General features: G+C 34.5%; 1 protein-coding gene across 15 annotated transcripts in view; it reads right to left on the reverse strand.

Annotated features, from left to right (window-relative positions):
- Positions 1-1,620: 1,620 nt before the first annotated feature.
- pHCl-1 (pH-sensitive chloride channel 1) overlaps positions 1,621-19,543 on the reverse strand; it is a 48,671-nt gene continuing 30,748 nt past the window's right edge. For 3 of the 15 annotated variants that reach the window (XM_022086734.2, XM_087343009.1, XM_087343011.1), the window contains 5 exons: positions 19,277-19,491; positions 14,224-14,274; positions 8,904-8,951; positions 6,717-6,824; positions 1,621-6,457 (listed from right to left, as the gene is read on the reverse strand). In XM_022086734.2, the coding sequence (XP_021942426.1) occupies positions 6,326-6,457; positions 6,717-6,824; positions 8,904-8,951; positions 14,224-14,274; positions 19,277-19,491 (554 nt within the window). In that variant the 3' untranslated portion in view covers positions 1,621-6,325. Of the gene's footprint in view, positions 6,458-6,716; positions 6,825-8,903; positions 8,952-14,214; positions 14,275-19,276; positions 19,492-19,543 lie in introns of all 15 variants that reach the window. The other 12 variants (XM_087343007.1, XM_087343008.1, XM_087343010.1 and 9 more) reach the window with 5 other exon arrangements.

The raw sequence follows: 19,543 nt of genomic DNA on the forward strand, positions 1-19,543 counted from the left end.
ACTTCCTACAATTTAGTAAAACACGACAATGTTTGTCTTCATAATATTAATAAATTCAAAATTCAAAGTTACCTCAAAACAAGGTAAAAATGAAATTATGTATTACCACTATGTTCTGGTTTTATAAACTTGCACATTTTACAAAGCTCCTGCACATACTCAAGTAGAACAATTTCGTTGTGAGGGCTATTTCGTTGTATCTCGGATTTGTTAACCAAGAGACATTACTGCTATATATCAGTTGTGATTGTACTATCTGAGTGCATAGGTACAGTTTATACTGATAATACTGTTTGGAGAAGAGGCCCCTGTAACTGAAAGCCAAAGGGTGAGTGTTATTTAAAATTTGATTAGGGAAACAAAATTTGTTTTATTAATTATACTTATTTATTATATTAATAACAATAATTTAATGGGACACTCCAGGTATCAACACATGCAACTTTCGCCCCCATTTGTTTTGCACATTCATTCCTTATATTGTTGTTCAAATTCAGTTTGCTTGTATGCACCATGTATTAATCAATATTTAGTTTAGTAACAGTAAAGCACGAAAGGTAGGGTAACATTAAAACTAAAAGTGATGGGTAAGATTTTGCAATGCTGACAAAGTGCCACTACCATGAAGCTTGTTCACATCAATGACTGGGGTAATAAAGAACAGGGTCAAATCAGTTTTTACACAAATATAAATGTACCAGTGTATCAAATTACAGTTCATAAATATATAATTTTGTCAGTAATAGTATGCATATAACATTACTCCTGAAAGTAATAAAAAGAACAAAGGAAATGTAATGATTGCTGCTCATCCACAATTGAATTCAGATGTGGTTTAGCTGTGCTTTCTTCACATATATATGTGATTAAATATTACTCCCAAAGTTTTAAGGTTAGAAATTAATACAAAGGCCCTGTCCTAATTCGAATCAAGGCTCATGGCTGATATTTATCTTCATTTTTATACACTTAAGCTGGACCCAGCTATGAAATGTAACATAAGATCAGTACTAATCTGAGCAAGTTACAATAGTAGTAGCCACAGGGACAATACAAGGAGGGGCAGAAAGAAGGGGCATGTGTGCTAAAACATCCACACCAGTGTTAAACTGCAACTGTACAAGGAATAGATGCCAGCACATTCACATCTGTCTGCCTCATATTTAGGAATCTATATGAAACCCCAACAGATATTCTAGTACATTGCGGTTATGTTCACCCACTCTGCAAGAATCCTGAGAGCAGTCACAAGTACTTTTTCTCAGATAAAATAGCTTGCATTTTGTCAAATACTGCAGCTTTTAACTTTGTGGCAAAAGCGTTTTGTAGAGCATTATTTTAGGAAGAAATTAAAAAATAATCTTCCTTGTTGCCTGTCTGAAAAGCATTAACAGGAAAACTTGCCGGAATGCAAGAAGGCAGAACTCAGCTCTTCGGCACTTCGGATACTTGTGAGAAGGCAGGGGAAACCCTAATTATAAATTTCATTATCATGTATTAACACTGATCTAAACAAAATTGTCAAAATAGAAATTTTCATGTACATGGAAGTTAATTCAGCAAAGAATTAGTTATTTAAACAGCCAAGAAATTTTCCTTGATCATTAAAATAAACTATACTTTCAGTGGTACTAATTTTAATTTACTTTTTATAAAAGCACAGAATATTGAGAACTACTTAAAAGTGGTATACATGTCTGCATAACAAATATTTCTATTTATTAAATGGTCCTCTGATGTCAGTCTGAAAAGCTTATATTTAATTACACAAGAAATCATTAACCAGGTTATGTTACCACAGATCTGAATACCATGCTTTATGGAGTCAGTTTCTTTTATGGCCTGAACCAATACAAAGGATCCTCAATATGAGACAGATGCACCAAATCATTTAAATGTTCAACATGTATCATCTAGCACCACCTTCTGACATCAGTCAGTATACACAATAAGAATGTGGCCACTCTCTTTTAAAACATTTTGTGAAAATACTTCCAGTTAGGTATACATCATTCCCACAGCACCATAAAGTACTGTCAGCTACAAAACTAAACAATCATCCAATGATCCCCTGTTATCCTATGTTGTGTTATAAAGAGACAAACACCAGCAGCTAACATGGTTTTTATATATGGTGTATGGCAATGTATTCTTAAGAGAATCAAAATAAGTGAGATCAGAATATGAAACTACTCTGATGTGAACTGGATGCTGTGACATGGAGCATGATGAGAACTGCTCATTTTACAGAGATATTTAACAGGGTATGGTACTTTTCCATATCCCACTGTAACACTTTCATCAATGAGGGAATTGATAAGCGTTACTATCTCATGACCATCTGAAATGAGATGAGAGAAATACACACATGCCACAGATATAAAAATTTCCTTATTTATATGTATCTGTTCCTCACTAAATACTTCAGAATGTTGCACCTAGTTTTGAAATTCATTAGTATTTCTATTAATCCTACAACTTAAAAATTATGTGAGGTGTGAAAGGTCATTAAATAACAACCTAATACCTGAAAATTTTCTGTAATTGTTTTGGTTAAGTTCATACAAATGAAAAAGAAAGTAAAACGTTTTACATCTTACGCAGAGAAGAGGAAAGATTTTTTTTTAAATATTCCTAAGACAACTGTGGATGAAATCAATGAACAACCAAAGGTCAATTCAGTCATCTGAACTTTCAATTAAAACCCATTAAATTTCTTTAAATGAGGAGAATGAATGAATGAGTTTTTAACTGATTCAAATCTTCTGATCTAGAGACAGGGTCCATAAACTGGAAACAAGAACCTGCAGTAACTATGAGGTGTAGTGTGAGGCAGCTATGACTGAAGAAAAACTGTCAGTAACAAGTAACTTAATTGCACTAAATGGAGGACTATCTTTAAAGTCACAGCTGCCAATTCAAACCACTGATATGTCTAACCAACAAGATAATAGCAGTAGTAGAATAATAATAAGTCTTGTATATTGATTACCACATACAATGTGAAAAAGAAACTGCACATACATGAGCGTCTGCATTAATATGATAAAACATTATTAAATATTAAAATATCTGTATTGTACAGAACTGCTTATAACGAAGACTATAAAAGTTAGCAACAGAATAAATATCTCAAAATAAGAACTCACATTTTCAACGTCAACCATTCATAACAATCATATATACTCCAAAATAAACAATAACAAAGAACATGACTAGTACTGTTCGAGCCCAACAGATTCAAAATGCCAAAAATGGCAAAATACATTCATATACACATGCTATGTGTTCACAATTCTTTCCTGTGGACACATCAATTCATACACTTTCTCTTCATTTATCACCCAAGGGACTGAGGGCAGTGGTCATGCTGCAAATTTCCAGCCCATATAATCCCACAGAATTTTAAATGTATCAATTCAACTTTGAGTAAGAGATAAATTAAGAATGTAATTAATTTATTTAATCCAGCAGCAAACATTTTAAAGTATCCCGTACTTTAAAATAAAGTGATGTTTCATCTAGCATTTCAAAATATATCATCCAGAGCTGGAGTGAAATTTTTGTTCAGTCTATAGCACACATTATACAGAAATATTCAATAATCATGATGTTTTGGCGATTAGTGCCATCTGCAGGCGACTTTCCACCACACATTATTCAACAACATTAATTTACCACATCCTTTTTAATCCATTTATCTGCTTGGTGAGATTTCAGGCTCTTATGGCAGCAAGTGTCCACCACACCATTGTAATTAACAAAACATTCTGAAGCACAGCTTCTATTGAAACAACACCTTCTCGCCAATTAAACACTTATCTAATTTTAAAAGGAAATTATCAGAACATTTACATCCTTACTTCACTATTATACTAATTTTACATTCGTGTATGTATTTACATTGTATGATATACCAATGGTTTTAAATACACATACTTCATGTTCATAATTCAATTATGGCTTGAATGCTTTTTGTAGTTCCTGGTTTGGATATTATGACCCGGTAGTCCTTCATCTTCAGGGCTGAAGTCTACATAGCCTTTCAATCCAGAACATCAACACTGAAGCCTTTACTGATATGAGAACCCCAAATCTAATACAATCACAGCATTGTCCACTCATTGTAAATTAACTGATGCTGCATATCACTAACATTAACATAGCAATAAAAGAGTTCATATTTAAAGAAGCTCTGCAGTCACTTCACATGATGTAAGTGACCAGCTTTGCTGAGAGGTATGAGATGAAACATCACTCTGGCACCTTGCTGCTAGAACACAATGATGCGCACACCACGGAACATGAACGTCGGACCTGAGAGTGATAATGATTTTCTAAAGGTTTGTGACAATGGTTTATTCATCATACTAGTGTTATGTTTGACATTATCCATTGTCCCAGGTATATTTGAAATTCATGATGTATTGGTAGTTGGTTCTACATCTGCTTCCAAGTGACTGGTTGTCAGTTAATGTGCTAACTTAATATTCTAATGATCCCAAACACCACCACAGACTGAAGTGCTTGGACCAACACATGCTATTCCAGGCTTAAAGGACTTCATAACTGTAATGCAAAAAGCATAACTAAACAAGCACATTATTTGACAAGCATCTATAACAACTAGCCCAAACCTTTCGTTAGTGGTGTATTTGTTAGCTTACTTGTCTAGTCTTGTGTTTGATTTAAAACCTTATCACCAATTTCTAAATAAAAACAAAATCAGTTAGTATAACAACAATAAGCTGAAGATGCAAGTACTGTTAACTACCAAAATGCCAAGTAGGCCTGTATAAAATATATCCTGATACAATAGATAGTGTCGAGCACAATACTGGTACAATAATTAATGTAAGAAAGTTGCTTTTAATAGCTTTGGCATCTTCAAATAGGGTCGTGGTAATGTAAAATATTATTGTAAAGGTGGGTACATGTGACGCTGTGCTGGGTTGTACAGACACTAAGACCAGCTGGTGCTGCAAGGAGCTACATCAAGCAACAAGTCATTTGTCAACTGATTTTCATGTAGACAGTATTAAAATATGTCCACAGCTGAATGATGTAACTCCAGACAATAGAATTGGTAATATTCAAAGACCCTGATGGAGGCTGACAAAATATGCAGCATTTGGAATATGTTCAGATTTTCCATTCAAAAATAACGGTAACTCAAACAGCTCATTACATGCACTTTGGTGCCTGCTATTTGAATATCAGTGAGCTATCATTTTTAAATGGAAGAACACTAATTCTTTTAGAGAATGTTAACATACTTCAAAACAGATTTTTCTGTTAACTATATCAAAACAAGGTATGACTAAATACAGCACTTATTGATACCTTATCAAAATTCACATAAATGAATAATGAATGTAATGAGTATTGACATTAGACATTAGATAAGTGAAAAAAGACAATATTAAGACAGAAAATCACCAGTACTTATATCCATCATGTAAAAACAAATTGTTTTACTTTGATCCAGTTATGGCTTATCAGATATTTTCTCATCAATTTTTCTCAGAAAGGAATTTTTTCTCCTTTTAAAAAGTAACAAAAACTATTTTTCCCTTTCACTATGCATTAACATCCTTGTGCTCATAAGCCTTACCTTATTTTGGTGATCTAAAACTTCATCTACTTAATATCTTTGAATTGTTCAACCAAAACTCCCTTTGGCCAGCCACATAAGTTAACCTCAAATGTTCCACCAGAAATAGTCACTGGAAATGGCAAGACAATATAATGAAAGATGCACAAACATTATATATAATCTTCTTCAAATGTCTTCTTTACAATAAAATAATACTTACCTTACTGTTTATAGCTGAAGCTATCACAAAAGACATCAAGCTCTCTGGCTTCATGAATGTAACAAAGCATCCTCCTCATGAGTGACAGGCATTTCATATACTTTAAACTTATATTTAAATATGCAGAATCCACACCAGCTTGGTTGTGTTTCAGTTAGTATTGCTATAATGACATCTGCTGACTAGAATATCGCATCACGACCATCCACACACCTAACAGGACGACACCAATCATCAACACATTTTACTTTCCACAGCTCTGTGTTCCTCAACTGATAAAACTGACACAGTCCTATTAGGACACTGCTTCAGAGAAATTGTAATTGAAAATTACACTGACTAGATTATTTAACAATTATTAGATTATTTTGTTAAGATAATCTGTGCTGATAATTTATGAGTAACCCTGTACACTGTCCAAACTCAAGTACCAGCAATAAGCCAACATAAATATGATCCTTTGTGAAATGGCAACACTGCACGGACACTGTTTTGTTCCACCACTATTCTTATGAGAATCCTTTGTAGTGAATGAAAAAGAAGATAAGAAAGACAGCATAGGCAGTTGGAAATGTGATCCTTGCAATGACGTCGATGGTCTTTGCCACTCGGATTGGATGCGGAGGTTCCTTCTTTCGCACCTATGAGGAAATAGACAATCTCTGTATATTAATGTTCTAATGGGCATGTAAATGCTGGCAAGTGCATTTTACTTCTCTACAAATATTAAGCATGGAATCTAATTTTATTTTAAAATCGTTTTCAGCTGTTAATCCAAATTGCAAGAAAACTCTCTCTCCTACAAATCCCAATATAATAAAAAAATCATAGGTCCTCGTACATTAAATGACTGATTATATCATTTATTGTGTTTGTGAAAGAGAACTTTCTAGTACACACCTCAGTAGCACATCCATTGTTGGCTGTATGTGTACATGGGTTGGGACCACAATTTGTGCAACTTACAATCTCGTTTGGACCAGAAGTCTCCCGTTTGTTTTTGTCACCCTGCACACAAACAAATGTATGTTTATAATTCGAAACATATTACAAAGTAAGAAATGCTGCACAGAAATGGTCTGCAGAGTCAAACAGTACAATGCAGGTCAATGTACAGGGACAGCTCAAATGCTACAGAATAACTTCTTTACTACAAATTGACCAGCATTTCAACTGTAATTACTCAACTTCTCAATTTTACAGAACATTGACATGTAAGTTAAAAGCATGGCCCAATCCTGCAGAAAATGCCTGTTGGTTCTGTGTGAAATCTACATGGCCATCTGCATAAGCTTATTTACATTTAGAACAGTGAGGGTTTTACTTATGCAATTCAACTTTCTTTTGCAACCATTTGTCATAAATAAATATTGTTATAAATACTGCAACAAAATAGATTCACAGGCTATGCAACTAATTATATCAAGTTCTAAAACTCTAAATTTCAAAGCAGTATGCAAAATGGTTGCAAATAAAAGTAACACCAAACTAGAAATGAAGATATTTCAAATTGATATGAACTACTACCAATTTATGAGAAGTGAATGAGATTAGTTCATGTATCAATTTACAATGGTGTCACATCAACGTGCAAACAATGCTGCATTCTCCAGCACCCAACATATTTTGTCCCAAAGTTAGAGTCTAATACCTTAACCATACCAAAAATCAAATATACTATTCATTAGAAAAATGGTAAGATTGTAAAACCATGCACAGCAAGCTAACTATACCTCCCAATACTGCAGCACCAGAACAAATTCTGATAGAGCCGAGACCAATATAAAATATGCGATAGAACTAAAACCGTTCAAAAACCAGCATGTTGACCCCCCTCCCGTTCCAACTCCTATACTTGACTTCAGGCAGCAGTCTACTAACAACCTTGGCAAGCAGCAGCACAAGCTATGAAGCTAGCAAACAAAGCACTTGTTTTGCGCTACACAGCTACAACACAGCACATCATTCAGGAGGATGAAGAAGCTTCCAGCATACTCTACTATGTACTGTCTTGGAGGTCAGCCCTCGGTAGGGCAGACCCACATACAAAGGGCAGAAAACTTCCACCTCCTCCAGGTGCCACTATCACTGAAAGCATATCTTAACATGTTGGCTACCATGAGTGACACCAATGGCAATTTATTTCAGTACCATAAGAGACCACAGTGGGCAACGGGTCTTTTCCATTATACGAAGGCTCAGTATCGATGGAGTGAAATAATGCGTTTCTAACACCACAGCTGGGACGGGAAATATGCATGCAGTTTGTGACAGCCTCCAGTGTGTCACATGGTTAACAGAATAAGAGTTTTAAATTATTTTGTTTAGGGTCACTGGTGGGTCACGGGACAAAATGTATACATGATAAAAACTGTTTGGGAGCCAATGTGTTAAGATTATGCCAAAATCAAAGCAGTTTTAATCTGCCCCTGTATTTGATACAAGAGTTTTGTATTTTTTACTGAGATTTTGACTCTTCTTCCACATGATAACAAATCTCCCATCAATCCAATTAGCTAACAAACATATAATTTCATAATCCATGTGTGATGAATGTTTGTATGGATGCAGTATAGATGTAACAGTTCAACTTAAAGCTGAAACTAGTCATAATCTGTGCAAGAGGAAGCAAGAACAGCCTTGTTCCATGTGTATGCAATATGTATGCTCTACTTCCAATCAACTTTTATCATACAGATATGAATAGGGGATTTAAACCCCACACTATGGGGCTGCCAGCCAGAATGTAACTCCTCGGTAAAGGTTTAGCATTATGGTAGTGTGATGCATGGACGGCTGAATAGTGCGTAAGCTGCAATGCATGGACGATAAACAATAAAAATTCAATGCTCACAAATAAAACTAAACATACCAAAAGGCAAGAAGCCTTTAGTTTACTTTTAGAGTAATTCAAATGTACTTTCTACTTAAATTAAATTACACAATTTGTTAAATGTTACTTTTGAAAAATTTGTAACTGGCTCTTCTTCATACTCTTGCACATGGTGGTAATGACATTCCACACTGGACCCTGACATGTCTTCTATATTATTATTTTAAATAAAAAGAACATATAATAATTAATACCAATAATGTTAGAAGTTCACTGTGGGATCCCATATTTCTCTGGCACACCTGTTTAAAACAAGACGAGGAATCAGACACATTACTACTTTATTCTGTAACATGCACACTCATTTATGGAAGCCAATGGTGACTCACATTCTCTCACATGGTACAGACTGAGGTGAGCCACCATTGCCTGCAGAAACGTCTGTACCCTTTGCTGTATGGCTCCACACAGCAGGGAGGTGACTTATTAACACCTCCTGATTAGGGACTCAAACCCAAAGCTTCTAATGCAGCCTTTTGACAACACAATAAATCTGTCCCTTTACTGTGATGTAGCTATTACTGATGTAGGATGTGGGAATGTTAATACTGCTAATGGACTTGTCATAGATAAAGCACTCATTTCAGTAAATATCGTGAAAACTATTTACACCAAATTGTAATTTACCTCTGACATGCCCTACAGATGAATGCAGCTTCAAATAATAACTTAACATGTCATATTTAAAGTTGGTCTTAACTGTTAACCCTTTATATGTCACATCTATATGTCATGCCTGTACATAGAAAGCAGTTTTCAAGTGAATTGAATGGCTGCATTTCATGCGTCAGAGCCTCTGCCTTACCTTTGCTGTGGCAGCAAGATCTACATAAGTTTCCATGGCAGATGACGCTATGCATTGTTTTAAAAATGTTCTCTGTCTGCTGGCTCAAGACAAAATCCAACCAATTAACAGCTGGTATTAATAATGTTTAAACATTATGACATGTATCATTATTTTAAATTAAACAAGTAAGGAAATGTTTGTGTAGCACAGTAATTTGGGCACGTTCACCAGAATTTCACCTTTCACAACGGCATCAATAATGCCAAAATTATCTGCCGTCAATGGTCTTTGCATAGGCATGGTGTCTGGTGCTGCTTGGCTGGTAATATCATTGGAGATTCCCACACATTGTTGCGAGGTTGACATGAGATTCTCCACATAGGGATTCCCCAATCCAGTTATTTCCACAAACGAAAGAAAATGTAGGCCTTCATGGAAAGTGACCATTATTGTTCTTTTACTTTGACCAAAACTGGAACATACTGACAAATTTTAGTAAAAGTCCCCAATGTCAAATTTAATGAAAACCACTCAGCAACTCTCAAGCTGCTATGCGGTGACACACTGTCACACATGAACATAATAAATGCATCTCTGCAACTTTCAGCTGTAAACACACATACAGAGGCTTTCTTTAAAAAATGATATGTTGATATTATGGGCTAAACTGATTGTGACAGAGTCAGACTAAAATGCTGGTGTACTTTACAAAACAATATCTTGTCTGTAATGCTGTTGTTCATCTAACCCTGCATATCACTGTCTACTAGGCACATGTGTCATAATGATTAAATTTACATTATTAGGACCAGGTTCTGAGAGAGAGATGTTTAACAGCTGATATGACCTAGAACACACTGGAAATCCCATCTGCAACACACAGCTCTGCAACCATTTAAACTGATGTCACAACCTATATGGAAACAAATGAAGACCTTAAAATGTACAGTAATGATCATAATACTAAACTTCATTACCACACTAGAATATTTTGCAATTTATAGTGTTTCAGTCATGTATGTTTTGTTCCAATACAACACCAACCCTCTTGCTGAGGTGCACGGAAGTGTTAACATACACACCTCTACAATCGCTGATTTAACACTCAAAATGTCTTTAAGCAGTTCTTCAGAGGACAACATTTATACATGCAATGATAAAATGCATCAGACCAATAAAGAACAATAAAATATATTGTTATTTTCAGAGAAAGTCAGACACAGTAGCAACAACCACTAGAATAAGCAAGCACATGCTCAAATGTAACAATACAGCACAACGGAACCTCCAACTCAAAGTCTGAGATATCCATGCAATGAAGATTTTTCACACTCTGCTTTGTGTTTTGTGAGCATGTGCTATATAATTTAAGATGAGAACAGTTCCTCTGCTTGCTTTCTCTTCTAAGATAATACAGAAATGACCTACTTTAAAACCAAGCTGTCTTAACTTTACCCCATCATCTAAATACATATGTGAAGAAAACTAAACCGGGTCACAAATCTGAAACTAAGATGACTAGCTAAACGAATCTATGTGTTTTAACCTTGTAATTGTTACTATATTCTAGAGTTAAAATATTGGATTATTTCTATTTAAAACTTAACTCCTTTGCCTACAGAAGCCATCAATAAAATTCCACATGCGTTATTTAAAAACAGGTGATCACAACTGATCCAATAAAATATACAACTATAAAATTTGTTCTTACGAGTCCCAAAGACATAATATTTTATCACCCACACAAAATAGTTTTGTATACTTTATCACAGGTGTAGCAGTGAAGACATTTTTAAAACTAATAATATAAATCAATTCTAAATTGTTCTGACAATGATATATTGCAGTTAGTATTACTTGGTTAATGGATTTTGTGCACTGTCTAGCGTTCCAAACAGAACCCAATCTTTTGGTAACTGGTCAATAAACCCAGTAATTGCAATTAGCTCTAACAGGCCCAAGTAAGGAGGAATTCCCCACCTTTCCACCTCAGGGTGGAAACACGTCCAATTTCTGAAATACCGTACACTGTTTGTAATGCTAGGCACGGACAAAATCCAGTGAACACCGAACATACAAGTGAAAACCAAGGAACATTGCTGGATGCAAACACTGAGCCCTGATTTCTTCTCCATGGGAAATGAACAGGTAACACATCACTATGACAAATGCCACAGTTGCTCTGATTGTTACATAGATAGACAGTCACAAAAATGTAATTAAAGTAACTGCATTTTTGTAATATGATTATTATGTTGATTTCTAGGTCTGAGCCAGTAAGTAAATACAATCAGGTAAATGTAGTGAGATTACCTGTGTGTTTATAATTATAAGATTAAAAACAATGGCAATGACTGGGAATCCTACGCTAACACTCAAAACACCAGGACTGATTTTAACACAACTGGCACATGCAGACTCATTGTGGGAGAGGATGGAGAAGTATGATTTAACACAAACAACACCATGTACACCTCATTACATCATCGCATCTCAATCAAGTGTTCCAGCTTTCACCATGTTTGTTAAAAGTGAATGTACAGCCACTCTTGCTAATACAGTGAAAACATGTAATTATTTACAATTGTTAAAAGGATGGGTGGCCATACCAACAGAAAAATTAAAAAAAAAATCATCATTAAAGAAATTATTCAAATTTTGCTTCATTTATTAATTTCTGTGTTCATCAGAACAGCAGAAGCATCGGTTGTCACTTCAAATGATATGGAGATTATAAAGAAAGAGCCTGATAATGTAATTCAAAAATAAGGTGAGAAAGGACAGAATACTTACAGTATATGAACCAAAAGAAACAAAAATAATATAGCACTGAAAAGTTAGTAGTAACTTCAAATGGAAGAAACTTTTAAATGTTACTTCATGTACCACAGGTTCTTATATCTGAAAGCACCATTATCCCGAATGCTTATTTCACCTCATAATTACTAAAATGCCTAGTTTCCATGCATACATATACACAGTCATTACAATCATCTGACAGCTGAACCATCTGTCAAATATCACACACAACAGTTAGTGCTTAAACAAATAACAGGAGCCACATATGGCTCACATATCTTCTTTGAAACTGACATGCACTAATGACAAGAACAATTTGGTGTTTTGAAATTTAAGAGAAAATAGAATTCAGCACAGATGGAAAGTGTGAGTAATACTTTGGGTAATTTCAGCCAATTCATTTTAAATAGTTTTTAACATTAAATTTTCTATAATTTAAATTTAAATTCTTCTAATGAAATGTGAAGTTCTCATGGAAGTGAAGATGTCAATGTTGGTCTTCTAGATTATAATGCCATGTAGATGTTTAAGGTTGAAGTCCTGAAGATAGAGACAGTATGTTTCTCCAGAACAATGGCCTCTATCAACAAGTTTACACGACACCAGAACCCAGAAGAACAGCATCATTATCATCAATATCCTCATCGTCACAAAAACCTCAAATCTCATAAGAATGCAATACGCTCTTCTGCCTACAAGTCCACACATTACAACCCAGAAGACCAACGCAGACATTTCTCTTAATTCTCATAAGTGTCAATATGGAAGTATTTAGGAGGAGATACAGCACTTACATAAATACTATATGCTCTCTATATAATTCTGCACCCCACTGTCAATATTGTGATATGAAATATAAAACTAAAATTCAAACTCTGAGTACAGTAAAATGCCATGGCAGAAATTAAGCCCATCAAGGGGATCAAGGTTATGATAAGTTTAATGCTTACTTCAGTAGAGTTGATATATGAATGAGCAACAATGATGGAATGATGACTGGAAGAATAAATATATAATATGTAAAGAAAAACCTATCCCACAGCCATGGATGCTGACTACAAATCCCACACAAAATTTCCTGAGATTGATCACAACACATGCAGTGAGAAAATGACATTTAATAGCCTGAGCTACATAATGGCCAATATGAGATGTCATTTAACAGGTGAACTAAACATCAGATTAGCACCCGAATTCCTTTAACTACACATAATATTTATTATCTGTATAAAATTTAAAAAAAGATATTTTATTTCTTTATAATATGACCTACTCTTAAACAATATTTAATATGAGAAGCCATTTTAATTTTTTTAACTACTTTTCATTAGCATAATATCAGCGTGTAAGATTGCAGCACTAGATATAATTCTGAATAATTATTTTCTCTTAATTGAAAATGTAACAACAACATGCATCACCTGAAGTACAATGTTTAATAATGATGCATCTTACTTTCATCATTAAAAGAACAAAGATGTACATCTTTGTAGTCTTTCCTATGTTCTTACATTTTTTTACAAGCTTTCAATCAATTCATGAGATTATAACATTCCACTCTACTCTAACACATGCCTATAACTCACAGCAGAATGTCTCCGCATTGCGAACTAATCAATAATGATTTTCAGTCCTTTAAAAATATGACTGTTTTCAGATGTGTGAAAAAAAAATTCTGAAAATTTTGTTAGGGCCATGCCTTCAAGGTCTGTCCTGGCTTTGTCTTGGAGGCAGCATGCATTGGCAACATGCATACATACACGTGTATTACCACAGTAATAAACAGAGGTACAGTCTGCATATGTTTTCAGAAGTTAGGTCCCCAAAACATGCAAGATGCGATGCGTTTTGCAATGCAATCTTTTGTTTGATTTTGGTTGGCAGCGCTGCATGGCACATCTACGAATCGAATGTGCTACCTGTCTTACCAGCGGGCTTGCCATTATAACGCCTATCCTGCTCAGAACGGCTGGCAGTCGCTGGAACAGGATACAAACACAAGGCTCAACATGTTCACGAATGGCACAACATTCATAAAAGTGAAAACTAAGATTAATTATGGTAGCATTTCTCCAAAATTTGAGGTAATTTGTACTGAATCAAATACTGGACAAATAATACTGCACATATTAGTTCAAATTTGATTCAGATATAACCTTTGTCTCCTTGGAGAAATATTGCCTTGTATTATCTCAGCTGTCACAATGTGCCCCTTGTAAACAAGCATCTCAGTTCATCTTAGTTCGTTTCATCTGGGAAAACAATTTCTGCTTCAGTGCTGGTGCACCTTAATTCATAATGTGGGAATAGAGTTTTTCATGATAACACTGGGCTGATATCACATAAATCACTGTTTCCCTGATTCTTATTAAATCAAGCTTTATATTAATTATTCATTAACAACCAATCCATGCTCCATTGTTATACAAGAAAACTGTGGTTTTATGACTATATGTTCAATTTATAAATGAAGAGTCCATTGTATTATTTTGCAAAGAACAATTCTACAGTTACATTCTATTTTACTAATTTCCATTAATCAATGCAAATGCAAAGTATATATACATAAGTTTATACTTGCATATGCAAAATTTGTTTTAATTTCAGTGTGTTTATATCATAGTTAAGCAACATTATTACATTACACAGTTGTTCATATTAAAATCTATGACAAAAGTGTTTTATTATTTGCTACAGAAAAGACGTCAAATCTTTGTTTATTACAGTATACTTTTATACCTGTAAAATGACTGGCTTAAAAATTATTGATTAAAAATAACATATTTATATTGTCCAAACAAAAATCATACAATATTTAATATTTACACTGCAAAAGAGTGATGTTTGGCATTAATTATCCACTAAAAGCAATCAGTTTTACTCAAAGTACATAATATATCAACGTTGTTGAAATTACAGCTGTGCATTACAGTTGTGTTTAAAAATTTACGTACAATACTAAATTTACTTAACTGAATTTTGATATTACTCATTAAAATTTTAAAGGTATTTTGTTACATATCAGAAATTAGGGGAGCTCAGGGCAGAATGGGGAACTTAATCTTTGGAGGCATGTGGAAGGGATAATAACAAAGACAAACACATGGAGGAACCTTGTGTGGATTTATTGTCTATTTGAGATTTATAATGAGTTTTTAGTTTAGTTGTAAGAGTTAGAGTTTTTTAAATATTAATTTCTTTACAAGAATGTAACTTGCCCCATTTTGCCCCGTACCAGGGGCAAGACGGAATATGGTTGATATATGTTTGAAAAGTTGTAAGAATATTATATTATCTAATAATTAAGACGTAGGATATAAAAATGATTTAGTATACAATGTAAAATGTCGAAACTTTACACATTTGAAATCTACTTAGGCCTAATACAGACGGCACACATGCGCACTTCTTCATCATCGTGACTACCAACACCTGCACATGAGTTATGGGCCCATTTCAAGCAAGAGGAACACCGGATCCACCCTTCAATAGACTGCGAATAGACATCGCCACGATACAGGCACTCGTCAACTTGATCCTCTTCCCTACTTTCACTCGGGGCAAAACGGGGTACCCCATCCTGCCCCGAGTATACTCTTTCAGGTTAGGATTGTCCCACCAAAAATGACACCATGAAAATAAATAAAAATATTGTGTTTAAGACTTTCAAGAAAACACCTTGTAACCTGCATCATTTAAGAAAGTGGATATGAATAATGGACAGGTCTTACCTTCACTGGAAGTTGAGAAAAGTTTCAAAAATGCCGCAGTAAAATCCAGAAAGTGTGATTATTTCAAAAATTGTAACCACAAGGTGACGCTGACTGACATGACGTGTTCCTGCGAAGTATGGTAATGAAATTTCACCCCGTCCCGATACATGGCAACGCATTGCAGACGAAATAAAGCCTATACCCCATTCTGCCCCCGGCTCCTACTACTGTCAAATGAAGAACTTTTATGCAAATACTAGTAGTGTAAACTATTATGTAAACTATATTATATTGTTATTATGCATATAGTATGAGGTTACGTTTATCCTAAAGGACAGAGCTGAATCTTTAATTGGTGACCCCATACAAGTATTCATATACCAAATGAATCTGGGGGTAAAACATATGGGTTCTGTCTCTACACTCAGTTATGATGCCAAGACTGGTTTGAAGCTTTTGTAATTGTGTAACTCAGACTTACCAATTCAAGAATTTTCATTAAAATGTTGTACAATTTGAAAACATGGCTAATTCGTCTCTCTTACTGATGTTCTCTCAGAAACATTAATCTTAAGTCTGTCTGTTTGCCAGTCATGCTTACTGAAAAAGTTAAATATCATAATCATGTAACGTAAAAGCCTGGAATAATCCACGGTAGAGACACCAGTCCTTGATTTTATCCCAAGAAATATTTGGAAAATGAATCTCTCATTGCAATTAATATATAAAATAAATGTGTACACCCATAGCTTATTACATGTTTTGATGTGTTCATATACATGTACAATATAGAAGTGATGCTCATTTAATGCCATTTTATAGCTAAGCAGATGGACAATGTAAAGACCAAATCAAATACAAAACAACTTGAGAACATGTAAAAGGTTAAAATGGTGAGTGGGATTCAAGACCATAACCCCAGTAACTAATTTTCATCTCGAGCAGTACTCAATGTATAACTGCCAAACTGTTCCTTTCTAGCACAAAGCACTCAGCTGGATCAAGCACCAGCAATAAGCACAGAAAGTTGCCTTAATATGTACATACACACAACCCTCATCACAATGAAAGCTATACACCTGTAACTACTTTACATTCAAACTTAGATAATGACAGAGATAAACTGGAAGAATATCATTAAGTGCTATAACAACTCTAAGCCTGCTGACACCTTGTAATGTCTAAAGCTCTAGCCAGAGAAGAAAAAGCTAAAAAATGTACAAGTTACTAAAGAAGAGAGATAAGTAACTTAAATAAGATTCGCCTCCTTCCCACTCCCGAAGAAAAGGGCATGCAGACTTTTTCCTGCTAGAGACTTGACACATTCAAGTGAAGAAACAAGCAGACTCTTCAAATTCACATCACATGCTACAAATACGACTCAGTACCTGACATATCTTCATATCACTGGTCTATGCCAGATAAAGTTAACATCATTCATTACATGACTCGTTACTACTAATACTTATATTTATTGAAAAAAATTAATTATAAACATTTAATGTGGTGAGATTCCAAATTCTCAACCATACGTTCATGATGGAGGCAGTAAGCACCTCTGAAACAATGGTAAACTTCTACCGGACTACACGGTGCAACATTCTAGAAGAATGTCATCATCATTTCATGAGGAGAGGTGCAATTTTAAGCCTTTTTTAGCACAAACTGATAAATTACAATATTATTTGCATTATAGCAGACAGACCCAAAATTTGTTAAGTTTTCCTTTATAGAAGTAGGACATTAATATTATTACAAAAATTAAATGTCTAGACTTTTGTGAAATGGGGATTAAATAAAAGAATAATTTTATAATAATGAAATACACTCCTGCAAACCCGCAACTGCATCTACCGTGGTGATATCAATTATTTTAATGTGTTATTTTTGTAATTTTTATGGTATGGCAATAACAGTAAGTCCTGAACATGCAATAGAAGACATGCAGGAAGAGAGAAAGAGGAGACAGGACAGACATGTGTCACACATCTCACCAAACAAACTGTGAAACGGTGTTATCCTCATCACACGCACATACATCAGATTATGATTAAAAAGAATGTGTATAATGCAGATTCAATTATATTAAAGGCAAACAAATACATCAAATCCAGCCCGGGCTCCTAAAAATTTTACACTATTCTGAACAACTGTATATTATAAATATATGACAAGTGTCCAACTTGGCAAACAAGACAAGATTACAAAATATGTAACTAAAGGCAAAATGTAAGCAAAGGCATATTATATTATATTATATGTTGTGATGTTTGCCCTTCCTCCTTGCTGGGTGCAGTAAAATTGTTGATCAAAACCTGCACATCTCTTTCTATCACAAAATATCCCAATATTATTACTAGAATAGATGTAATATATATATATATATATATATATATATATATATATATATAACTGCTGTTTTGATTCTTAATTTCATAATAAGTATTTGGCTCCCTCCTGCCACATACATCAGATTAAGTAAAAATAAGTTGGAATCATGGATTGTTCCACTGTCTTCCAGCTTCTTTGGCACAAAGTCAAGAAGGTGCATCACAAGGAATATGTAAAATAAAAGTGAGATCAGAGGTTCTCATGGTGGTGAAGATGTCGATGCTAATCTTTTGGGTTGTGGTACTGTGGACTTGTAGGCGGGTACCAAAATTATGTCATCACAACCCAGAAGACTACTAATGACATAATATAAAAGTATTTAGACACGAAAAAAGAAAACATGTTTCAATCTTGCTTATGCCTTTCTGGTTTTAGCATAGTCTCAGATTATGCATACTACTGTACTCATCAATTATTCATTTCTACTGGTACACACTAGTTTATGTGAAGGAGTACAACTTTTAAAAATCATTACTTGTGCAAAGAAAATGTGAGAAACAAAGAAAGAGACCCAGCACAAGGTGAACATATTTGAAACATTCATTCACACAGATTAAAAGATGGAGACTTGTTTTGGAAGCAACTGATGTAGTTTGAGAGATGTGTGATTAAAAAATTTAATTATTCACACCTAGTATTTAAATATGCAAAGTTTTAAAGATGATGTATGTTCCATCTTTCCAGGAATATTAGTTGTTTTTAAACAAAGGTAGAATACAGGAATAACAGCAAGACATTCTTTTTCATCACAATACATTTCAACTTCTAATCTCTATTAATAATTCAGTAGACACAAAGCCTCCAATCAACCTCACTCAAAAAAGCCATGGGCAATCACACACAAAACTCTTAAGTTTGGCAGAAACAGATGTCTTACCTGTGTCACTGGATTCTCTCCGGGCCGATACACCACGTTGTGGAGTGGTCGTTTTCGTCCCACATAATTCACACATACAAATTCCAGCAGACTTGCGTATATGAAACACATACATACACCATCCCAGACATTCATTGCTGTTAGATTGGACACCACAGGTAATGTACCTCGGAAACTGTTTGAGGTGGTGAAAAAGTTCAGCATTGTTGTCACGCCTTCAAGAAGAAGATGAATGTAAGTTATTTAAAATTGTAACTCCTCACATCT

This window comes from Zootermopsis nevadensis, unplaced genomic scaffold, assembly GCF_977971745.1.
Source record: "Zootermopsis nevadensis isolate Lab colony 2312 unplaced genomic scaffold, Znev_1.0 Znev_ptg000004l, whole genome shotgun sequence".
Classification (NCBI taxonomy): Eukaryota; Metazoa; Arthropoda; class Insecta; order Blattodea; family Termopsidae; genus Zootermopsis; species Zootermopsis nevadensis.